Source organism: Orbicella franksi, chromosome 3 (genome assembly GCF_964199315.1).
Source record: "Orbicella franksi chromosome 3, jaOrbFran1.1, whole genome shotgun sequence".
NCBI lineage: Eukaryota > Metazoa > Cnidaria > Anthozoa > Scleractinia > Merulinidae > Orbicella > Orbicella franksi.
Window position 1 is genome coordinate 32,498,280 of NC_138147.1, and position 26,067 is coordinate 32,524,346.

Below are 26,067 nucleotides of genomic sequence, written 5' to 3' on the forward strand. Positions count from 1 at the left end.
CCGTATGTTGATGGAATTACCGCTGACCGGACTGTGAACAGTATCAGTGTCCCGGATGTTATCAGAGGAAGTGACGGCAGTCGACGGCAGTCAGTTGGGGGCTGGGATGAGCAGCAGTTTAATGCTCTTCCAATTGAGTATTACACATGTTTATCCCGTTTAGAGAGATGTAATGTAGTGTTAGAAGGCGTAATCTCCTCGATGACCTTTCCTCGGAGAAAATGACCACAAAGATGGTTTATTTTACTGTGGGAGGCAAGCCCGAGCAGGCAGAGTTTTCGTCCGATTTTCCCGCGGACGAAATCAAAGGTACAGTCACTGTGTTTACATGTACATTTTTGTTGCCCTCTATGAACCGCTCTGTGTTACTGGCGTTATTTTCATGCAGATTTTGTTTTATTCAACTGGTAGTTTTATTCATAATAACAGCTATAACTGTATGATCGTAGAAGGAAATACTACTTATATAGTGATGTTCTGTGGCTGCGATCCTCTTTCAGTTTGACACATTTACCATTTACCTACTACGACATCGTAGCAACTTTAGCCCTCTGCAACGCATTTGTGCTTTCTTTCTATTATTTCAATCTCCATTTGACCTTTAATGTTTTGGGTTTTCTTTGTGTTTACAGATTTGTTTCGCTGCGCGGCGGAAGCCGGTCCATATGACATTCTAAAGCTCTACAACACAAGGGGAAATCTTGTCAACATTTCGCCAGCCCTTCAGGAAAATACACCAGAGACACGCTACAAGCTGGAAGTTGTTGCCGCAAATTGTGCAAGCTGCGGATTTTGTGGTAATTTTTTTTATTTCCAACTGTTTTAATTGTTATGGCTGTTAAAAAGAATGGAAAGAGGCTGATAGTTGTTGTGACGTAAATCGTAAAATCTGTATTTTAGTATTGCCAGAGGCTATTACAAGAAGCCCCCCACTGCCATGTTTTTTGCAAGCGATTTTTTAAATGCGAACTTTTTCTTGTTTTATTTTATCCAGTGATGACAATGTAGAAGGGACATTTGGCGCCTTTATTTCCTATTCGGCGCTGGCGGATCCAAGCAAAAGCTGTCTTTTAGCACTTTTATGAAACCACATATGCCTTTTAATGTAATTTTCAAAATATTGAGTTTCATACCAAAACGTATCGAAACAGGCCAATATGAAAATTTTTGAAGTAAAATTAACGAGATTGTGTTGTCACTACACAAACAATGCCATCGAATTGTTACCGCACATCGAATGTTTCTGTGAAGATCAGTCGATCAGCTGAAAATTGAAAGTGGTGGAAAATCGATAACAGCAAACCCTGGAGGGTTAAATGCAATCAAAGCCCCACGATATCAAAATTATCTCGACCAGTTGATTGATTAGTGTTTTAATTATTTTAGGGAACTAGACGATATTACACTTCTGGTGCCCGTTTGCATGCAATGAAAATTGTAATATCCATACGCAGTACTGTTTTCCTCTTTGTGTTATCGACCGTATAATCTTCTTGTTTCAGTCGATTCTTATCGCTAGTGCATTTCTAATGCATTGATAAACAATTAAATTTGAAGTTGAAAATGAAAGCAAATGGATCGTGCCGTTTTAATTTTGATTTCACAAATCGACTGTCAAGTCGGTGACTTTAAAGTTGATAATGCTTCTACTGTGCCAACATTTAATTCTGGAAACATTTAAAAACTGAAAGCAATCGACTGATCGATTACAGAAATGTAAGAACGTAAAGGTGTTTTTACAGTTGTCGCCAAAATTCTCCCAAATTTGCATGTGATTCTAAACATCTGAAATTGCCTAAAAGCTGGCTGTAGTAATGCAAATCATCTCAAATGTAATTCCCGATAGATTAGATTAGCCTATGGTATTTTATAAAGTTCTGTTGCCTGGGAGACAATTAAGAGAAAATTGTTTAGAACCACCAAATTAAGCTAAAAGCTTTTAAGCTAAGTTGCCAGATGTGAAATGGATGTTAGTTGTTCAATCTCCAAGTGTCTTTTTTATACATGTATTTTTTTTTAACTTAGATTTTAAAGGTTAATTATAAACTACAACCCTACAAAATGTATTCTACTAGCAAAGGCAATAAAGAAAAAATATGGTTTTAAGATAAAAGTACTAATTAAGAAATTTTATCCCCCATATGGTTAAAATGCATTTTCATTAAACCACTTTTGTGCATTGTGTTGATAAAACAATGGAATGTTATTGGTAACTCAAGCTATTGGAAGGTTCGTAATCTCTTGGAATCTTAGTGAAGACAGACAAGCACTTCTTGACAACCAGTCGACATCTATATAGCTTAAGCTGATTTTCTTACATTATTGAGCACAAAAAATGTTTGTAGACTATTTTTAGCAGTCCTTTGAGTAAGGGCTATTTCAGAACAGTTAAGATCTGTTGTGTGTATTCAACAACATAAATCTACTAGCATTCTATCCTTGTGAATTAGAAAAACTTCAAACTAGTGTCTTTCCTAAACTATCCAAACATGCCATTGTTATGATAATACTGTAATTAAAAGAAAGGCAATTTAATTGAAGCAGAGAGTATTTATTATTATTTGACACAGGAGCTCTTGCTGAGTAAACAAGTAGTGTTATGTAGATCAAGCTATCAACAAGAGTCACTTTTAGGGCATACATGTATGAATTCAAAAACAACAAACAGGCTCAGGAAAGGTTTATCACACTTCATTATTGACAATAAGGAAGACATACTTTTTCTTTTGTTAGTTTTAGAATCATGGCTTTTATTGCATTGATAAACTCTATGACCCTTTCACATCCCTGCCCAAAACAACTCCATAGCACAGTTAACAAGATGTTCAAAAAAAAGTTTCACATGAAAATGTTGCTCAGTTCTTGTAAACTGTGCAACATTTTAAGTTATTTTTATTATTAACTTTGAGCTATTATTACACATTTTTAGTATAAATCTACTAGCATTCTATGACAAATGCTATTCTCTGATTGGCTACGCTACTCACTCTCTATTCTGTGGTAGTATAAATCTACTAGCGTTCTATCACAAATGGCATTTTCTGTTTGGCTATGCTATTCATTATCTATTAGACTGTTGTAGATAGTAAGTAGCGTAGCAGTTTGTGCCTGTTAACAAAATGACGGCCGCTTCTTTGCATTTTCGAGGTGTCTGTGAAGAGGATTTAGATAAAGTTTTGAACGACTAGTAGATTTATACTAAAACAATTAGATTGTTTGCTCTTGATTTCTATGCATTGGATAGAAATCTTGGGCTCATCATGTAATTGTTAAGTAGATCATGCAGTGAGCAGCCTGGAAGTGTGTGGATGTTAACAAAATGGCAGCTGGCTGTGTGCATTTTCTAAGTGTCTTTGAAGAGGATTTGGATAAAGTTTTGAACGATTAGTAGATGTATACTAAAACAATAAGATTATCCGCTCTTGATTTCTGTGTGTGATAGAAACCTTGAGCTCATCATCTTATTGTTGAGTAGATGTAAAGTAAGTGTGATTATAGGCTAGTTGAGTAAAGGGATGATTCACGAGAAGTTGTCTCTTGGATCCATTAAGCTAACAGGGCTCGAAAAAATTGCTGTGCAAGCTTATGAGACAAGTAGATTTTCCTGCTAGGCAAGTAACCTTTCATTCTCATTTGCTTGAATAATTGGGCAAGGGCCCGGGCAAGTTGTCTGTCAAACAAGTAATAAAACAACTGAAAGAAGTCTTGCTGAGGGCATGCAAAATTTCAGAGCTCCTTGTACGAAAGGCAAGCTGGAATTCAATTTTTTTTTCTTTTGTTAACCCTGGTTAAGCATTAGTGTTAAAAATGATTGTCTTTCTTCTCTACATTCAGAGTCAGGATGCACACTAGATGCTGTAGAAGCAAGGTACTAACAGTGATATATAACTTAAGCTGTTGTTCAACTACACACTCATCCTCATATGGACATAAGGCCATGTTGAATAACCACAAAACAATAAATTGGTCCTTTTTGAAACTGTTTAATTCAGTTCATTTTAGTTTGGGATTACTGTCTACAGTTATTAATTACAATTGTGGTACATGTACATGGTGCATTTTATACTTGTTACCCTTCTTGTACAGAACAGCACAGTCAAGTGTTATAGGTAAACAAGGTTTCAGTGTTTTCCAGGTACCAGGATCAGAAAAATTGTACTGTTCTCTGCCGAAAAATGTCTATGTCTGTACCTGGGACAAAGACCTGTCAAATTGTCTGTTGAATTAAATTGTTGCTAATCTATGTTTAAAGAAATAAGATATAACACTCTGTGACTTGTAATTGCATAAATAGGGTTTTTGGATTCACATTAGGATTTCTAATGGATTTATGTTATTTTTTAACTTATATTTTTATTTTTAATTTTTAATTTTTTTTTTTTTTTTTTTTTTTTTCATATGGTTGTAAATGTGTTAACTTAAGGTTGATATCTGAGATCAGCCTAGGCTGGAAATAAATAACTGATTACTGAAAAACAACTTGTCTGATTCACTGCATTTGCATGCATTTATTTGTGAGGTTTGTCAGTTGATTGACAGGAAAGTGCATGCTTGTTTTGCATAGTCTTTTTTGTTGTTGTTTTTACAAAGGACTTTTTTTCTTCTCTTCATTGAAATAGACTTCAAGCATTGGAAAGAAGTCTCATCATAGAAAATGGAGAAACATCTCCTGTTGTCCAAGATATGAAGCTTAAAGTCAATTCCTTTAAGGAGAAGTTAGAGGTTTGTAAATTTGATGATCGTGTGGTAATCTTGTGAACCATACAGTGTAAAACAGAACATAAGGGCAATGATCATTTACATAATTACTTACTGCACTGTGGTTATGACTGGGTAGTAAAATATAAGTTAGAAAGTAATTGACATATGTACATTTTATACATACTGAGTATAGGTTTGACAGAAAATTTTGTATTCATTGTATGTCATACATTATTTTTCTGTGGATGTGCAGGTACAATTTGTATTGTGTCTTTTGTTTGTCGTTGCAGAGTGTTGAGCACCTTAGTTGGCTGGGTCTGTTTAAAGAGATGTCAAGGTGGGTAGTGTTCTTTTGGTAGGTAACATTAACAGAGACACGTAAAGGTCTATTGGTTCAGATCAGTTCAGGTCAGATCAGCTCTTGTTAACTGATTTCATTCTTTCTCTTTTAGTGGTACATCCAAGAGACCCTCGTCGGAGAAACACAGTTTACGAAGAAGAACCTCTAGTGAACTCAACTCTGTTCTTGAAAAATTTAAAAAGTTGTCGTAAGTTTAATTTTCCTAGTTAAGTTATGTAAAATGTGTTTTTCAGGAAACATTTTATTATTTTTCGAGGCTTATTTTACTGTCTAGTTGATCATGACATGTACTTGCATCTTGTTTTCATAGGAATGCAGAACTCACAGATCAGACAAGGAATCTTTTAAGAAAGCCTTCATTTGATAATTGGTATGAAAAAATCCTGAATTTATCAATCTCAAAATCTCACCCCACCTCCTCTCTGCTATTCTCATCTCATATCACATCTTATCTTCTGGTCACACTTGTTCGGAGGCTGGATAATGTTATCCACTAGGCCTGGATTGTGCGAAAGGCAGGTAATGCTATCCACCAGACAAATCACAATCCAAATGGATAGCGTGGTTTGTTTTGCTAACACTGATCCACTGGATAGCTATTTATCTGGTGGATAGCGTCATCTATTCTTCAAACAACCGGGGCCAGATAAATCACTATCCAGCAGTTTGTGTTGACAAAGCAAACCACACTATCTGCTGGATAGCAGTGTATCCAGTGGATATAGGGTTATCCACCACTGGAACAACATGGGCCTGGTTGTTAAGTTAACATTTGAATTTTTTCTTGACAACAAGCATAGAACTAATACTCCAAATGTAACTTTGCAGTATTGCAAATTGAGTTTCCCAGATTTTTTTTCACCTCTTGGTATTTACCTTCTGTGGCACCTTGCACAGAATCCAGTTTCTCGGTTTCCACATCTTTAGCCTTTTTGCAAACAGTATATTTATGTAATAGCAGTAAATTTAAATCATTTTATCTTGCACATTTTCAGGCAGTGGGAAGATGCCGAAATGTTATACTTACTTCAGCAGATGTATACAGACTTAAACTTGATAGAAATATTTAACATTGAGGTAATTTAATTATCTGTTTTTCATTTGATAATTTTGGTTATATATAATGCATATAGCTAACAAAGAAACCATGTAAAAGAGAGATTATATTTTCACTGTGTATAATCTTTTATATCTTTTGCAGATACCCATCCTACAGAACTTTTTATTCGAGGTTTTCAGGAATTATAATGCAACTCCTTTTCACAACTTTAGACATGCTTTCTGTGTAACCCAAATGGTAAGAAATGATGGAAACTGTCATTGTCTTTAAATATCATCTTAAGACCAGTGGGAAAATGGCAGCCACATGCATACCTGTAAGCTTTTCTGACTCTATTTTACATGTACTGTACCTCTATTCTGTGACACTTTTCACAGTACACCTCTCCTTTTCCTACAACTAACTTTACCTTCAGGTGTCCAAGTTCTCGTACATACATGTAGTTAAAAGTTCTCCCTAATAAATGAACCAAGTTTTCTTGCTGGGTGGTTTGAATTGTTCAAATCATTAAAGACTGGTTGACTGATGTTGTCACTGATTAGAAATTTGTTGGTTTAATGTGATGTCTGTTTCTTTGTTGTTGTTGCTTTTTGGATTTGTTCGTCATCACCTATGCTTTGAAGTCATACAGTTGTGAACAACAGTTCTGAAGTCTACAATAATTTCTGATCATTTTGCCACTTACTTATGGCAGTCAACTGTTTAACATGCTTTTTTGTTGTCAGATGTATGGTTTAATCTGGTTGACACAAATCCCTGGCAAGGTGCAAGATTGTGATGTGCTTGTGATGTTAACGTCTGCACTGTGTCATGACCTGGACCATCCGGGCTACAATAACGCTTATCAGGTAAGTGTAAATGTGAAATTTTCCTCTTTAGCATTTCAACAATTTAGTTTCTCTTTACTTTGGTAAATTCCTTCTTTTTCCTGGCAATGGTACAAGGTGATATGAGTCACTCTACCCTGCAAAATGAGTCACTTCAATCTTTCTTAGATAAGTCAGGAAAGAGGAAGGCACCCTGATGTATCTAGGAAAGATTGAAGTGACTCTGTTTGCAGGGTAGAGTCACTGGTGTCAGCAGCCATGTTCAATCCCCTGCCTCAACATTCTGCCAGGTTACACTAACAATGTACCTGCACCCTTTTGTACTATCCTCCTGGGTAGTACAGGAGGCGTGGTGGCCTCATGGTTACTGCGCTGGTTTCCAGGTCGAGCGGTCCGGGTTCAAACCCTGGTCGGGGACATAGTGTCATGTTCTTGGTTAAGACGTTGTACTCTCACAGTGCCTCTCTCCACCCACGTGTGCAAATGGATACTGACAGACTTAATGCTGGGGGTAGCCCTGCGATGGACTAGCATCCAATCCAGGGGGGAGTAGAAATACTCCTAGTCGCCTCATGCTACAGAAACCGGAATAAGCTCTGGCCTGATTGGCCACTTGTCTCATGTGCGGACTATACCTTACCTCCTGGGTAGCATTTTGATGCAAACGCAGCTTACCAAGAAAAAAAAGTGGCCCAGTCTTTCCTAGAATCTAAGGCACTATTATGAGTACACATGTTCCAATGGATTTTTTTTTTTTTTTTTTTTGTCGCAGGTGAATGCCAGAACAGAGCTCGCCATAAGATACAATGACATCTCACCACTTGAAAACCATCACTGTGCAGTAGCATTTGATATCATCTCCCAGGTATTGTACACATGCTGACTGCATGATGAACCACTCATATCTCCTAGAACTTAGTCTTAGTCAAAATATATGAAATCTCTAATCACGTCATTGCGGAAAACAGCTACATTGTAGGGATTTATGGCCTTTATATACCACCAAATTCTCACACTATCATTTCAAGAAATGTGTGGCAATCAGTATGGAGATTCGGTATTTTGATCACAGTGCTTTTAGTCTCCTAAATGCAGTTACGCCTGATGTGACTGGTGGCACGTCCATGCATTCCAGAAGCTAACAGATCCCAACAGTACTATAATCACAACTGTATAAACAACAATTTTCTTTTTCCAGCCCCATTGCGATATTATCAAGAACGTTAGCCAAGACGTTTTCAGGAAATTCCGAGAAGGCATGATCAAGTAAGTGCTGCTGAAGTTTTCATTCTTAGCACAACAACACATGCTGTCTTCTTTCACTAAATCTCCGTAGAAGCACTCGGAAGTTTCCGACTCTTAAGCGAGGGTAGTTCAGACGTTTGTCGCCAGTGGATTGCACCGTATTGCTTAACAACTTGGACAACCAAACTGCAGTCTGCCATATCTCGGAACGGGATTCCGAACGAAAAACCGTGTAATTTGCATTGTTGGCCGAGTGATCCGGGCAACGTTTTCCTCGCAATACGTCAGTTTCGTTACAAGTTGAAAAGCGTTATTGCGCAAAGTACATGTTCACCTGTGTTGCAGATTGCAGCAACATGTTGGCTGTTGCGCGAAGTAAAAATGAGTTCATCTTAACGCAACATGTTACTGTAATGTGCAAAATGGTGGCAATACTCGCAGCACCTTACAATGCAGTGCAACGCTTTTCGTCTTGCAATAGAACATTGTTACACGCCAAATTGCGAAGAAAATGTTTCCCGTATTACTTATAGCTTCAACGATTAATTGTCTTTTATTATTGTTATTGTTTTGCAGATGTATTTTGTCTACGGATATGGCAAGACACAACGAAATCTTAAACAAATTTAAAGACATTTTGGCGGATGGTTTTAGCTTTGAAAACGAGGTTCACAAGTCTATGGTAAGGCATGGTATTCAGTGTAACGTTTCATTTCTTAATGTGAGGGAAAGTTAACACAATATTCAGAAAGAGCTACAGGATCCTACAGGACTGAACTAAAATGATAATAATAATTACTGTTATACTACATATTATATATCTAAGGGACTAACCTCCAAAACTGCGCAGAACTTCGTAAGAGTGCTTTTATAGGTTTGATTGTATTTTATTCCTCATTTTGTTACAGTTGATGCAGATTATGATTAAAGTATCGGATGTATCAAACGAAGCTAGACCGATGGAGGTCGCCGAGCCTTGGCTGGACTGCCTGTTGCAGGAATTCTTCATCCAGGTTAACTTTTTTGACTCGTTTCCTTTTTATACCAAATCGTACTTTTCTGGTACGCTTCGACGGTTAATCAGGCGAGCTTGATCGAACCATGGTTCGTATTTTGACGAGACGTAGTTGAGCCAAAATACCTATGGCGAAACCGAACGAGCCTGATTAACCGCCGAAGCGCACCAGAGAGGTCGAAAAAGTTACACAGTGAAAGTAATATGAGCATTCTAAGACCGGCTAACTTGAGAGCATTTCGAATCTGTTCTTTCTTTTTCTTTCCTGATTAGAGTGATGTGGAAAAGCTGGAAGGATTGCCAGTAGCACCTTTTATGGACAGAGACAAGGTGAAAAATCTCGTCATTTTATGATAAACGTTGTGTTCGTCTTCCTTGTTGCTTTCCGCCATTTTTGTAGCTTCCATGTACATCTGTCACAGTCTTAAGGTTGTTTCCCGCCATAATTTCCCGCGTCCGTCACAGTCATCAATTGTTTCCCGCCATAATATGTCACGTCCATCAGGCTTACTAAAATGCCAACAAGGGTAACCATGAGTGGAGTAGTGGACATATTTACTATACGGAAATGTGATTTTTTTCTCTTTTTTTTTCCCTTGTATTTCAACAGGTCACCAAACCGTCAGCTCAGATTGGTTTCATACGCTTTGTTTTAATTCCTTTGTTTGAAGCTCTTGGACAGCTCTTTCCAGTCCTGGAGGTAACTATGATTTCTTTTATGCTGCCTCATCTTTATTAGTCATTGATCACCACGTGGCGGGTGCCACGCTAAAACATAGGGCTAGAAACAAGTAGGCCCTGCCAAGCGCAGGAAAAGTAACAAAGGCGCAGCAAAGGCGGGAAAAATGCCCGGCATGTAGCAATTGCAAGCGCGGGGAAAAGTGGCGTCATGTGAGTGCTTCCGATAGTGTAAAAGTAGCGTCAGAAAGACCCTTTCAAGCGCGGGAAGACTAGTCTTTGGTACCTGCGACTGCTTTGGTTTAGCTTTTGATTGGCCCAGAGCAAATACTCTTTGCTGTGATTGGCTAACGTTGACTAGGAACAAATTATCCCGAGGAGAATTAAAAAATGCGACAGGCGTAAGGATAACTTTGGTATTGAGTCTGAAAGTCATTTGCTTTTTTACCAGGGGCCTCTTATCGCGCCAGTTCGAAAAGCTTTGAGCTACTACACTCATATGGGCAAAACAATGGAGGAGGAACTGAAGAAACAAGAAAAGAAACACTCCAGAGAAGAACATCAAGAAAAAATAGAAACCAAAGTCGATATTATAGAAACGACGGAAGAGAAACAAGAAACTATTGAGACGACGGAAGAAAAACAAGAAAAGATACTGCTGAAAGAGGAACAAACTGACAATAATGTAGAATCCTAAGAGGCAATCAGGCAGCAAAAATAAGTGTGTGGATTCTCGGATTCCGCGTCTACCGTCGCCCGCCTAGTTACATTATAAACAAGCAAAGGTTTACTGGAGGATGTTGGAAATAGTTTTCAACTGAACGGAGATCCAGTAATTCTTTGTTGGAGTTAGAATCCACCGAGAAATTTTTTTGTCGTCATTACGCTACAACTGAAATTTTTGGTCATCCGCTGGCAACCTCGTTGTCAGGGTCGGCGAGAGACTCTTGGAACGAGGGTTTTCGCTCGGCACCAACCTTGACCTTTTTAATACATAACGATTTTAAACTCCGTTCGATGATTGGTTGAGCAACACGTGATCAGTAATTGCCACGCAAGTGTTTCTCTCGCTGCTCGCAATATCGTTGCCCGGTAGATGAGTACCACGTGGTAAATTTTGGCCAATGGCGCAACAGAAAAATTACTGGTGGATTCATAAATGTATATTTACTTAATATTTATTGACAGATTATGGAGAATGGACTTCATATTTTCATACTCTTGTACAATATTGAACATTTCAAACGAATGAAATCGTTCACAAAGATCAAAGCATTGCAAAAACCGATTTATACAAAACCAACCCTTTCTATTTCATGAATTATGTAATTTCACAAACCGAACATGCGAACATGTCCACTTTTCATTACACTTTTCAATTTCGTTGTCATCGTTGAAAAGATTTTGGTTTTGTTTTGTTTTGTTTTTGTTTTGTGTTTTTGCAAGCAGAATTATCAAATCCCCAGCTGAGCCGGGTTGTTCAAAGCCTGATTAAGCTAACCCAGGATTTTGATTTGAGTTTTGTAACTTTGCGTTGAGGTTTTCTGTTTATATTGTTTGGCCTTCTGTTTTGAGTCTGAATAATCTCAAACTACACAAAACATAAGCCGTAGCTTGCGTAGCAAGCGTTTCTGTGGGGTTCGGGAGCAAAGAATTACAGCGCGAAAAATGGAGCGAGTAAAAGAGGGGGGAGGTTTCTTCCTTCCCCTCTCCCACCCCCCTCTTTCTTTTTTTTTGGCTCTCGCCCCATCTTCCGCGCAGACAAAACACCGAAAATCCCGTTCCTCGGTCTTTCTTTGCTTCCAAACCCCACGGAAACGCTTACTACGCAGGCTGCATAAGCCGTGAAAAACATTTTTATACTAGAAAATTTATACTTCGGTGAACTTTTAATCTCGGGTTAGCCAGTGAACCGGCTTCCGAAAAACCCGGCCCAGGATTTAAGGGAAAACTTCGTATTCAATGATACAAATTGTTGACATTGAAAATTATTTCTTTCATACTTCTATTATTATTTTACAACGGCTTTCAAACTGTAAAAGAAAAACGCTGTTTAAACTTAAATCAAAGCTGGGTTAGCGTTTAGATCTTTTAATCCATGAACAATGGGGTCTTGTTGTTAAAAAGAGATTGTACAGTATATCGCAGTAAGAGATAATTTATTGTTTCCTCTCAAAAGACAAATCAGCGTTAGCAAGGCTATCGGGTAGGATTGATTTTCATTACGAAAGCAAAAGAATTTTGCTGGAGTGTAGTCATAGTTACATGCTCGTCGCTGGTATTAAGCGTAGGTTATCACAAGGTAGTGGCACTAAAGCTGTCTACGATATCCAGATGTAAGGCCAGTTTTGACTTGTTATGGAAGTTTGTCCATCAGTGGTAGAATCAACATGAAATATAGCTAGGAAGTCTGCGTAGTAAATACAGGAGAAGAGAGAGCATATTAAAAATGCATTTTTTGCACTTCTGTTGTGTTACATATGGCATCAATTCAGTCCATGTACTACACCGGAGAAATTTGGAAACGGAGGTTTCACTTTGAAATCGTATTAAATGTTTTCCGTCCACAGTACGCCGGAGAAATTGGAAAACGCAACAATAACCGGCCATTTTGGATTTGTGTTTGAGGAAAACGAAATCACACGATTATCGTGACGCCACTGTTTTCGTGCAGCTCGTTTTTGAAATGGTTTCCGTCCACATGAACACGAAAAGTAGGCGTTTTCAAATTCCTCCGGTTTGGAGAGCGTTTACAAACAGCTTCGTTTTCGGAACGGATTAGTGTGGACGGTACACATGTAGGTTTAATCGTGGAAATAACCCTGCGTTTTCAATTTCCTCCGGCGTAGTGTGGACGGGGCGTAATTGTACGAGGGATTATCAAAATCTTCACTTCGTTACTTTTGCCATAGTTTTCGATTACTAATAATGATACTGGGGAAAGAGTATACTAACCTGCGTCGAGTTGAACGAAAGAGAATTCTGACAATCCTGACATAGAAGCGTTAACACGTCTGCTTTCTTTTGTCTTTTTTGACTGACCCTTCGTGGGTCGGATAACGGCAAAGTTGTGCGGCAAAACCTGTATTTTTTCATCTTTTACAGCACCAAACAAACACCACCACGGAAATATTAACTCGGCTTGAATCGCTGACCGCTGACGCCGAGTTTTTTCGAACAAAACAAGCAAGAACTGAAGAAGTATCCTATCTCATTAGCACGTTAATATTGGAAGAAAGAATTATTTTAACAGACCCAAGTCCACTCGGACTAATTGGCAATTCTTGTGATCCGAAAAAATAATCGATGTTTTTAAATCTAAGGAGAAACATTTAAACAAGATCCATATGGTGAAGTCCTGTCTTTGATCGTTTCGTAGCAAATTGAATTCGTTACGAAACGATAATCATCGATTGTAAACAAGTTGTTAGCAAAATACTCAAAATTCATTTAGAAAAGGCTTCGATCATTACCTAGAGGTAGTCTGTTGCGTTTGCTTTTCAGTTTGTTTTTTTGTTTTTTGTTTTTTGTTTTTTGTTTTTTTCTAATGGCAGTTTGCTACTATGTCAGACAGCAAAAGAAAATAGACCGTTTCGTTTGACCATGTAACATGACGTTTAAGATAGAACTTTCGCGGGAAAATTCAGCCAGTTACCGCATATGTTAATAACGACTTCACATCTTAAACATTCCACTATACAGTGCTGTCCTAGAATCTAATTTAAGCGCATATTCAGTCAGTGGATTTTGGATTGCAATCGCAAAACCCGAAACAGAGTGACTTTTTCCGCTAAAAATATGGTGAGAAATATTTCTAACTGAAGATTTTAATTGGACTTTCCGAGACCACTTACACCGATAATTAAACTGGACATTGATAAAAAGAAAGTTAAATTCCGTGATGGGACGATATGTTGCTACTCTCGAATTGGTTATTTGAAAAAAAACACCATTATCACCATTGCACTGGAAAGGTCAATTCCGTGCCCCTGTACGTGCTCCTAAGTACAAAACAATTCTAATGTGGAAAGTTATTATTTATTTAAGGGTGATTTTATTTAACCCGTGTAGTAACATCTAACAAGTCAAAAATAGCCAAAACTTACAAGGGAATAGAAACACCATTGAAATAACCGGTGAACTTTCGCCCGAAAACATGATATCCTCACAAGTGAAATAACAAGTTATCTCAAGTGAAAAGATAACCGTTGCTATGGTTGCATAAAAAATCGCGCCTTTCGTAGCGATTTTGAAATGGTTTGGTATTCCATTGGTGTTTATATAATACATAGAACATTACATGGCCGCTTGGAGATATGACATTTCTTTTCTATAGTGATAAGTGAATAAAGATGGTGAATTTTAAGCTCGGTAATGAAATGTGAAAAGTAAATTGATCAACACGACACGAGCGTGGGACAAAGAAAACAATCCGAATCCCCAACAGGAGTCGAACTCGTAACCTCCGAACAGCGGGCGGGCGCTCTATCCACTGAGCTACTTATAGTGTTGAAAAGTATTTCACTTGTTCGCTGCGCTCACTCAGTCATACTTTTCAACACTTAAAGAGAAATTTCGTATCACCGCGCTGCCATATAACATCCTCAAATGTAATTAGATCTATGCAATATGGATATAATATGGATCTGATTGTGTAGTAGTTATTTAACTGGTTAGGTCATTTAATCACTCTATGTAACCAGTTAGTGATACCTTTTTGTTTCATGTAGTATAACCTATGATAAGGCGTTCTTTTTTTTTCGACAGGGAACATCTAATGATTAAGCATTGTACGACTAACACTCAAGCTTACAGCTCAGTTAGATGTCATCGTAACGTCAGAATCTGTGAATACAAAAAATTAGATGTCTTGATGGAAGATGAGTTGTCATTTTTCAGTTTCTTGCAATCAATCAATCCATTGTTTGTTGAAATTGGTTATTACCATTAAGAAATGGATGACAGTTAAGATATTTCACGTCCGATCAAGGAAATTTCTTAACGTAAAGGATGATTCCTCTAGCAACACACGAACACACGACAAACTTGCCTAGCCGACCCCATGAGGTATAGCCTTTTGTCCTCTTTTGTTTAAAATCGTGGTCTTTGATCGTAATTTTTGAGCTCAACTGTTAATCTTAAACTTGACTTTGGATATGAAGAAACGTTTGTTACTCGGAACATTCTTTCTGGTTAGTCTTACGTTTCTTAAAATCTCTATTATTATGACGAATTTCCAGTTTTTGTCATTCGGCGAAAATTTTTCTTTAAGTAAACACTTAGAAGCCTACCCTAGACAAATATAGTTGGGCGTGCGCTGTTTCCAAGCTATACAGATATCAGTTGTGACATGAGCTTCAATCGTATTTTCTTTTCCAATTAACAGCTGTCAGTTTCAAACTTATTTGTTTCATGTTTAGTATTTCTTAAAAGGAGGCAAAGGCACATACAACTTTCAGTTCTCCACAGAGAGTTAACCTGTAAGGAAGGTTTCGCTTATCGCGGAAGACTGATTTCAAAGGACGATATCTAAGAGAAGACCCAGCACAGTAAGTATTAGTGTTAGCAGATTTTACATTGTTAGCAGCTAAGTATTACCATGATTTGCTTGTGATTCGATGTACGGACCCCAGGCAAATGGAAAATAGAGTTTCTTTTTTTTTAAGTCTTGCCCTATCGTTTCGTATTGACCGGGTTTCGTAAAACAACAAGGTCTCCAGGCTTGAAATATTTAGTCAAATGTCTAGATGGGACTTACAACATCCAAAAACCATTCTGTGAAAAAACGTTTCTATGTTAAACGGTTACACAATACCTTGAGAGTGCTATTTTTGCCGAATTTTACTTTTTGAGCAAAACAAAAAGGTTGCTATAAATCTAACATTTCCCGGAAAATGAAAGTAAAATCTTAAAACACGCGCAAGTTATTTAGCAAAACGTTTTTTTTACTAAAAGTTAATAAAACAGTTAGGTGTCATAATCCTCATAGCGCGTCGACTTTTTGCGCGAAATGGCTTCCACTGGTAGCTTTTATTAGAATGGCCTCATTAGCCATATATTTTTTTTTCTTTACACGCTATTTCGCAGTTGTGTTCTCGAATTAATTCGTTCTTCCATGCTACCTATCATTCCTTACTGAGGTCATAAAACGTGCCAAAGAAAGGAAGAGAAAAGTCCTTGGACAGCGAAAAAAATCGAAGCCAGGACCTAAGAAGAAGACAAAATCGGAATTTCTCCAAGACAAGAAAAAAACTTTGACCAACAGCGACAAGGGATCGTGTGTACTCATACCTGTACTTTGCCCCTCTTATTTCTCTTGGTTTTCCCCAACAGAGCACTCAAGACCTCTCTATAAACGCACGCTGAAGCTCAACAAGGCTATCTTTAAAACGGGGAACGGGGAATCGGGGAATGGGAATGGGGAATGGGGAACGGGGAACGGGGAATCTTTAAAATGGGGAATCTTTAAAAGCGGGAATCTTTAAAATGGGGAATCTTTAAAAGCGGGAATCTTTAAAATGGGGAATCTTTAAAAGCGGGAATCTTTAAAATGGGGAATCTTTAAAAGCGGGAATCTTTAAAATGGGGAATCTTTAAAAGCGGGAATCTTTAAAATGGGGAATCTTTAAAATGGGGAATCTTTAAAATGGGGAATCTTTAAAATGGGGAATCTTTAAAATGGGGAATCTTTAAAATGGGGAATCTTTAAAAGCGGGAATCTTTAAAATGGGGAATCTTTAAAAGCGGGAATCTTTAAAATGGGGAATCTTTAAAAGCGGGAATCTTTAAAATGGGGAATCTTTAAAAGCGGGAATCTTTAAAATGGGGAATCTTTAAAAGCGGGAATCTTTAAAATGGGGAATCTTTAAAATGGGGAATCTTTAAAATGGGGAATCTTTAAAATGGGGAATCTTTAAAATGGGGAATCTTTAAAATGGGGAATCTTTAAAATGGGGAATCTTTAAAATGGGGAATCTTTAAAATGGGGAATCTTTAAAATGGGGAATCTTTAAAAGCGGGAATCTTTAAAAGCGGGAATCTTTAAAATGGGGAATCTTTAAAATGGGGAATCTTTAAAAGCGGGAATCTTTAAAATGGGGAATCTTTAAAAGCGGGAATCTTTAAAATGGGGAATCTTTAAAAGCGGGAATCTTTAAAATGGGGAATCTTTAAAATGGGGAATCTTTAAAATGGGGAATCTTTAAAATGGGGAATCTTTAAAATGGGGAATCTTTAAAATGGGGAATCTTTAAAATGGGGAATCTTTAAAATGGGGAATCTTCAAAAGCGGGAATCTTTAAAAGCGGGAAAAATGGGGAATCTTTAAAAGCGAGAATCTCTGGGAATTATTATTCATTGTAATTATATCGCACGCTAAAGCATATATGTTTAGCGGGCTACTTAAGCGGTCCAAATCTCGATTCTTACTCTTTGAGATCCGCTACACCGACCGAAGAATTGATCCGCCTGAAGAATTGAACTCCGGACTGTGACGTTTTTAAATCGAGTTTCGCAGCGATAGATATTTGTCCTAGCGTTATCAAGAACTACTGGAAAGACATGCTACTTAACGACAAAAATATGGCACGCACAATGGGTTCTTGGTTTTGTGATAGACTACGCTTGAATTGGCGGCCGAGAGAGCTGTAATGTTTGTTAAAAAGGTGATGTACTTCATGGAAATTGGCTATCTGAACAGTATTAGAAAAAGTACTATTGTAATGATTATGATTTTCTCACGCTTTTGTGGCAAACTCAGTGACAGATGTTTCTGTTGGTTTCCGGCCAGCATGGCGTCTCCATACAAATCTCTTTAAATGTGGTAAAAAGTTTAAGTGTAAAATGGGGTTGACTAGCCTACACGACTTCTACGGTTCGTGACATTTGTACATTTGCCGTTCTCTGTTCGGTCACTCGACCTTTCTTGTCGCTTCACTCGTGTTCATGAAGGGCACTTCATGTTGTGTAATAAGGAGGAATTTTAAGTGAAGTTGAGCCGTTAGATCGTGCTATGGCAAACTTTTTTATAGGTCATAGGTCTGCGTGTTATCTGCATGTCGACTCGTTGAGTTTGACACCTCTGTAATTTGCCGTGTGTTTTTGCATTTTTTAGGCTCATTTCTATTGCAAGATATGCTTTTATAAGCTAAGGCGTTTGATAACGGCTTCCGGCACTAACATTTTGCTGGATCAATAATAGCAAACTTTAAAACAAACTTTTAAAGTGTCTGCATGATCCTTCCGTTGTTTGTCTGTTCCGGTTTGTTTTGCAAAATTTGGGAAAATTTTTGTCTAATGTGCTAATGTCCGTTTCATAATTATAGTGACATTATAGAAAATTCATGTCACGGGGCCTGTTTTTGGGTTATAAGCATTTAAATCTAACCGATTATAGTGTTGCTTTAGTACTCTGTTACTTGAAGAAAAAGACATGAATTTTATAACAAATAACTAGGCATTCGTTTGATACGTTTGGTTTAGCGTAAACTGCAAAGGACTGGTATTATTGATCCATCAAGGTATGAATGCTGGAAATACTATCCGCGGAAATAATTAGCCGCCACCTAAGAAGCAGGCGTTTCGTTATGTCACATACGCAATGCGTCGTATGGCACGCTAAAGAGGTGAAATGGTTTCCTACGAAAGGTCTAACACGACATAAGGGCAGGACCTTTGCAGTTAGCATAACTTAGGGGAAAAAAACGCATTTGTCTATTGTCATTTTAGGCAATGTTTTTTTAAGACCGCGTGCAAAGGAAAAAGATAACACTATCATGGCCATCTATAATACGTTCCTGCGTAGGCAATCACATTGCATAGATGTCATTTGGTCACGCACTCACAACATAGACGCTTAGTTTGCATGGTGCTAGTTATTTAGTTGAATTACATTTCGTGTTCTGTTCGGTTATCAGCAACGTTCTTGTTCGTTAATTATAATAATTTGTAAATTTCAGTGATGTATAAGAAAAGCTGAAAACACGAGTTTTCTTCTTGAGGACAATTTAATGCGGACTTGTTTTAATGAAGAATATGTTATTTATTTGTTTCTGGGGACGCGTGAAACTTCCCAGTAACGAGGTGCAGTACAGAATCTGGGAAAAGAAAGAAAGTAAATATGCTAAGACTCCCGCCTGGATTCAGGTCACAGCCATTTTTCTTATGCAAGATATACGGACAAACTTTTTACCACATTTAAAGAGATTTGTATGGAGACGCCATGCTGGCCGGAAACCAACAGAAACATCTGTCACTGAGTTTGCCACAAAAGCGTGAGAAAATCATAATCATTACAATAGTACTTTTTCTAATACTGTTCAGATAGCCAATTTCCATGAAGTACATCACCTTTTTAACAAACATTACAGCTCTCTCGGCCGCCAATTCAAGCGTAGTCTATCACAAAACCAAGAACCCATTGTGCGTGCCATATTTTTGTCGTTAAGTAGCATGTCTTTCCAGTAGTTCTTGATAACGCTAAGACAAATATCTATCGCTGCGAAACTCGATTTAAAAACGTCACAGTCCGGAGTTCAATTCTTCAGGCGGATCAATTCTTCGGTCGGTGTAGCGGATCTCAAAGAGTAAGAATCGAGATTTGGACCGCTTAAGTAGCCCGCTAAACATATACGCTTTAGCGTGCGATATAATTACAATGAATAATAATTCCCAGAGATTCTCGCTTTTAAAGATTCCCCATTTTTCCCGCTTTTAAAGATTCCCGCTTTTAAAGATTCCCCATTTTAAAGATTCCCCATTTTAAAGATTCCCCATTTTAAAGATTCCCCATTTTAAAGATTCCCCATTTTAAAGATTCCCCATTTTAAAGATTCCCCATTTTAAAGATTCCCCATTTTAAAGATTCCCCATTTTAAAGATTCCCCATTTTAAAGATTCCCCATTTTAAAGATTCCCCATTTTAAAGATTCCCGCTTTTAAAGATTCCCGCTTTTAAAGATTCCCCATTTTAAAGATTCCCCATTTTAAAGATTCCCCATTTTAAAGATTCCCCATTTTAAAGATTCCCCATTTTAAAGATTCCCCATTTTAAAGATTCCCCATTTTAAAGATTCCCCATTTTAAAGATTCCCCATTTTAAAGATTCCCCATTTTAAAGATTCCCGCTTTTAAAGATTCCCGCTTTTAAAGATTCCCCATTTTAAAGATTCCCGCTTTTAAAGATTCCCCATTTTAAAGATTCCCGCTTTTAAAGATTCCCCATTTTAAAGATTCCCGCTTTTAAAGATTCCCCATTTTAAAGATTCCCGCTTTTAAAGATTCCCCATTTTAAAGATTCCCGCTTTTAAAGATTCCTCGTTTTAAAGATTCCCGCTTTTAAAGATTCCCCATTTTAAAGATTCCCGCTTTTAAAGATTCCCCGTTTTAAAGATTCCCGCTTTTAAAGATTCCCCATTTTAAAGATTCCCGCTTTTAAAGATTCCCCATTTTAAAGATTCCCCGTTCCCCGTTCTCCATTCCCCATTCCCATTCCCCGATTCCCCGTTCCCCGTTTTAAAGATAGCCGCTCAACAAGGAATACAAAGCAACATTGCTGCGTGTTTTTATGTAGCCGATATTTACGTAATACCGGAAATACGCAAAACTAATAGATAGTGTAAATTGAAGATAACCATACGGTAAAATAAAATAACATGATAAAAGAACATAATAAAAGAAAACAAATGGAAACAATTAATATGTTTCTTCGCAGAACAATTGATCCTAATGGTCTGAACATCCGCGAAGAAACATATTAACTGTTTCCATTTGTTTTCTTTTATTATGTTCTTTTATCATGTTATTTTATTTTACCGTATGGTTATCTTCAATTTACACTATCTATTACCTTTGCGTATTTCCGGTATTACGTAAATATCGGCTACATAAAAACACGCACCAATGTAAAATCTTCCATTGTACCTGAAGAAGACTGGTTTGGCCAGCCGAAATATAGAACACCTTCAAAAAATCATTCTACGTTGTGTCGGTTTTTGCTTTTGTATTCTTCATTTTATATGTAAAGCCGATTAGATCACTATTGATCCAACATATACCAGCAGGATCATCGTTCCGGTTGCTTGCTTAAACATTTTATAATCAACAAGGAGAACGTGACTGTTACACTATTATTGCCTTGGAATTCCCGCGAAAATCATTTCGCTCGCTGTGTACGCTAGGGGCCGGTGCCATGATTCCATTGGCTGGTGGCATTTCAAACGGTGACAACTCGCATTAGTTTTTCGCTAGAGTCCCATCTCTTTAAATGAATTAAAAGGCTATGTAGAGTTGGTAGAAATTTGGCCAAAACATTCCTTAAGCATCGAAAAACAATAGGGTGCCGGGGATTTTTTATCTTGAATATTTTTCTTGTGGCAGGCGCAAACTCAACAGGGTCGGCAAATTATTCGATATAATAACTTAACGGGTCTACAAAAAGATAACCAATAATCATTTTACCAAGAGGTCGCTGTTTTGTTCAAATGCCCCTACTTCCGAAACATACCTGGAGAGAAACCATCAGAAGATCGAAAGTTTACGTGATTTGGAAATATAATTTCAAAAGGATATATTTTTAAACATTTAACATGGCTCTAAACCCCTCCCACAGAATTTTTCTAAAATAAGGATGATTCTCACGGGTATTACTGTTGCTATGGTAACTTACTATGCCATAAAAATTATCATTATAGATTCACCGATGGTGTAGAGTTTGGGTGATAACAGTATTGTAGCATCACTTGATAAATAATGTTAGATTTAATCCGTCAAAATATAACTGTTGGAAAAGTGCTGGAAACTGTTGACAGCCATCTTGACTTCGGTTGTTGGTAGCCAATTTTACTGGAAGTTGCCCCAAAGGATCCTCCGGTACTAGTATCAAACTGTACTTACCGTCAGCTTTGTCAAGTGCATGCCCTACACTTCTGAGCGGTGGTTTTAATTCTGAATAACCTTGTCTTACTCTTTTCAGACCAACTATGAGGAGCCTCGCCATTTTGTTGATCTTTTGCGGATTCACATCCTTCGTTGTTTTCAAAGATGCACAAGGCCTTGTTGAGGTAAAAATGAAACAATGGCATTAGTGTTTGTTGAGTTTTTAGCCGCGACAAGAGCAAACAGGGTTACGTAAATATGACCAAACAACTGGCCGTGTGTTACCCTTGGCTTTCCCATGGAAAAATGTCTTTTATTTCGTTTTGAATTCCACTGCGAGAGAAAAAAATAAGTTGTTCCTACTATCAGGTGTTCACTAATTAGGAATCTACAAGCAGACTGTGTCAGTTCCCTTGATGGGTCGCTAGCTCAAACTATTGATGCTCTGAATATATACCTATTTGGTTCTGGCAAACGAAAAATGATCGATATTGTATTTTACTGACAATCTTATATCGTAGAATCTACCAATGACGTCTGAGCGACATTTCAGTGGGTCTCAAGACCTTAAAAGCCTTAAGATTGGAAGTTAACTAGAGAACGCTTGTACTGATGACTTGCAATCCTGGTTACTCCTCTTTTTAACACGTGAATTTTATCAGTGCGAAGCAAATTACGAGTTTTAGTGGGTGGTCAGATTAAGCAAATGATAGTCAAATCACGCGTTATTCCATCACCCGTAAAGTTTCTTCGGTTATTTGACGCAGGATTTTGAATATTTATTTTCGATAAGAAAAGATTCTGGCAATTTAATTTAGCTATGATTAGTTTCCCCCATAGCAAAGCCTCAGTAGCATCTAGAATGTCATTTTGACTTTAACTATACTGTATTGTTTCAATTTTTGCAGACAAAGTCATCCTCATTTCACCATATTAAGCGGGCAAGCATGGACAGCCATCGGGATGCAATGATTCCACGGGATGGTAAAGACTTAAAAAAAAAACTTATATTTCACCGCAGAATTAAAAATTACAATGTTTTGCTAGAGTAAAAACAAACATGATAGGGGTGCTGGCTACCCGAAATAACGTAAGGGTTAAAAATGCCAGGCAGCCATTTAAAAGAAAAGATATTTTTTACATGTTTAGGTCAGGGACACAAGCAAACAAACAAACAAAGGCACACACAAAATAATCGAAATCAACAAAGTTAAGGTAATTACTTGTAGACTAAAGTTCTTACATTGCAAAACAGTATTTATATCCAGGAAGAGCGATGTGCAGATATCTAATCATCTTTCATTAAGTGGTGTTCCATTTTCTTTTTAAACAAAGACGTGCACAATGAAGGTGACTTCATATTTTCTTAACTTAACTTTGTTAGCGAGTCAGGTTTACCTGAAGAATTTGTTCAGTGCAATATCTTACTTTGCCAGAAGTGTTTCCTTGATTCTTTGATGCTACAAACAAAGGCCCAACGTAAAATGTTTGTGATAGAAATGTGTTTAGGTGCTACCGCAAACCAAGTAACAACAATGATTTGAAGAAACCGAGAATCAGAATTTCTCACGCTTTGATATCTTGGAATGATCATATCAACGAAGCATTTAGGAATAAGATCACTGCAAAATATTATGGAGCTTGGGGTGAAAATGATTATAATTACAGTGTGTAATTCATATCACCTAATATTTCGTAAAAATATATTGCAAACATTTGCTCCTTATTTTTGTTCTCCGCAGCTAGACCGCCGACCGAATGTGAAAAAGAGCGTAAAAAGGCTCAACAACAACACCGTATAGGAAACTACATCCCACAATGCACCGCAGATGGTAGTTTTGTGCCGGTGCAGTGTAATGGATCCACTGGGTACTGCTGGTGTGTGGATCAGGACGGAAACGTAATCCCTGGAACAATGACTCCACCAGGACATGGAAAGCCACCATGCGTGAATTGGTAGTCTGTCTGTCTGTCTGTCTGTCTGTCTGTCTGTCTGTCTTTCTCTCCATTTATTTTTAATTGCTTGTTATAATTTTTATTGTAGACTGAGAGGCCTAAAGATCGTTGTGGAAAGGCAGCCTGAGAAGCCAGAAGAAACAGCCACTAAAAATGATTTTCTGTTAGTTCTTAGTTTAATGTAACGTTACATAACGAACTTAGTGAGGCTGCATGAAATTGAAATAAACTGCAAAAGTCAAATGCTCTCTGTTTTTATGTGTACTATGTAACCGCGTTAACATAGCCTTACGTCGCACTGCTACGCAACCAATCAGGGCTCGCGTTATTTACAGGTTTATATACGTCACCCAGACCATAATTTTATGTCAGTAGTTCATATATACAGACGCCACACAGATTCGACCTGAGGCAATCTCTCGTGCTATTAATAGCGTAAATAGACCAGTTTACAATTCATCCTAACAAGCGACAAGGAGCGAGCATGATAAAGGCCTGAATGGTACTTTTGAAAAATGCAGCAAGTATCGAAAACATACTTTGAGCAAGTGAGTTAACTTTATTACACTTCTCTTAGCTTACAATCAAATTAGTGAGCGTGTTTACACAGCCTAGCCTGGTTTATAGAAGTACTTGAAAACTCATTAAAGCTTTCTCAACTATTAGGAACAGCCCAGAGTATTTAAAGAAAAAAATTGCAACCATTTTCTTTCCTTTTTTTTGTAAAATTAACTCATCAAAATGTAGTTAATAATTTTTCATAACCATACCTATGGTTATGAATCTACATTTTGGAATATACCTACTGATTTTAATCCGACGGAGAGTGAAACAGGACCAGATATTTTTACCTGCAGATTACAAAGATAAGTCATTCTCAAGCAATATTCTTTTGTCTTTCGTTAAATACAATTTCTGGACAAAGATAAGGCGTGAAAAAGCTCATCCCTTTAGTCTTTACTCGAGCTTTAGCATCAGGGTGGGCCAGCTGAAGTGTGTACCTCTGCAAAACTGACGCAACAACCACACGAGTGATAGCCAGAGCGTATCGGTAACCGAGACATTTTCTTGGCCCCATTCCGAAACGGAAGAGCGACCCAGGCGTCGGTCGGGCTCCGTTGGCGAAGCGATCTGGGTCGAATTTCTCGGGGTCTTTCCAGTACTTCTCCGAGTAGTTCAATGAATAAGGATCCACACATACTGGAGTCTGTTGAAAGGAAGAATGCAGTTAAGACAATTGTCTTACGTACATAAGAACAGAATAACTTCGCCACATCTGATTTATCAAAGCTGGGTTAGCTTTTAGATCTTTTAATCCATGAACAATGGGGTCTTGTTGTTAAAAAGAGATTGTACAGTATATCGCAGTAAGAGATAATTTATTGTTTCCTCTCAAAAGACAAATCAGCGATAGCAAGGCTATCGGGTAGGGTTGATTTTCATCACGAAAGCAAAAGAAGTTTGCTGGAGTGTAGTCATGGTTACATGCTCGTCGCTGGTATTAAGCGTAGGTTATCACTAGGTAGTGGCACTAAAGCTGTCTACGATATCCAGATGTAAGGCCAGTTTTGACTTGGTTATGGAAGTTTGTCCATCAGTGGTAGAATCAACATGAAATATAGCTAGGAAGTCTGCGTGGTAAATACAGGAGAAGAGAGAGCATATTAAAAATGCATTTTTTGCACTTCTGTTGTGTTACATATGGCATCAATTAAGTCCATGTACTACACCGGAGAAATTTGGAAACGGAGGTTTCACCTTGAAATCGTATTAAATGTTTTTCGTCCACAGTACGCCGGAGAAATTGGAAAACGCAACAATAACCGGCCATTTTGGATTTGTGTTTGAGGAAAACGAAATCACACGATTATCGTGACGCCATTGTTTTCGTGAAGCTCGTTTTTGAAATGGTTTCCGTCCACGTGAAAACGAAAAGTAGGCGTTTTCAAATTCCTCCGGTTTGGAGAGCGTTTACAAACAGCTTCGTTTTCGGAACGGATTAGTGTGGACGGTACACATGTAGGTTTAATCGTGGAAATAACCCTGCGTTTTCAATTTCCTCCGGCGTAGTGTGGACGGGGCGTAATTGTACGAGGGATTATCAAAATCTTCACTTCGTTACTTTTGCTATAGTTCTCGATTAGTAATAATGATACTGGGGAAAGAGTATACTAACCTGCGTCGAGTTGAACGAAAGAGAATTCTGACAATCCTGACATAGAAGCGTTAACACGTCTGCTTTCTTTTGTCTTTTTTGACTGACCCTTCGTGGGTCGGATAACGGCAAAGTTGTGCGGCATAACCTGTATTTTTTCATCTTTTACGGCACCAGACAAACACCACCACGGAA

At 37.8% G+C, this 26,067-nt stretch overlaps 2 protein-coding genes across 2 annotated transcripts; both read left to right on the top strand.

Annotated features, from left to right (window-relative positions):
• Nucleotides 1-16: 16 nt before the first annotated feature.
• Nucleotides 17-12,349, top strand: LOC145482112 (high affinity cGMP-specific 3',5'-cyclic phosphodiesterase 9A-like). The gene is made up of 17 exons (XM_081460712.1): nucleotides 17-309; nucleotides 633-797; nucleotides 3,829-3,868; nucleotides 4,620-4,722; nucleotides 4,992-5,038; nucleotides 5,154-5,249; nucleotides 5,373-5,432; nucleotides 6,058-6,139; nucleotides 6,264-6,359; nucleotides 6,848-6,970; nucleotides 7,722-7,814; nucleotides 8,148-8,215; nucleotides 8,771-8,876; nucleotides 9,103-9,207; nucleotides 9,483-9,539; nucleotides 9,820-9,909; nucleotides 10,339-12,349. Exons 1-17 carry the CDS (start codon nucleotides 222-224, stop codon nucleotides 10,582-10,584), a joined length of 1,665 nt encoding a protein of 554 aa, XP_081316838.1. The 5' UTR covers nucleotides 17-221; the 3' UTR covers nucleotides 10,585-12,349.
• A 2,836-nt stretch (nucleotides 12,350-15,185) lies between these two features.
• Nucleotides 15,186-24,630, top strand: LOC145482113 (saxiphilin-like). The gene is made up of 5 exons (XM_081460714.1): nucleotides 15,186-15,436; nucleotides 21,859-21,946; nucleotides 22,670-22,745; nucleotides 23,504-23,717; nucleotides 23,806-24,630. Coding segments are annotated over exons 2-5 (372 nt in total). The 5' UTR covers nucleotides 15,186-15,436; nucleotides 21,859-21,865; the 3' UTR covers nucleotides 23,807-24,630.
• The last annotated feature ends 1,437 nt before the right edge of the window (nucleotides 24,631-26,067 follow it).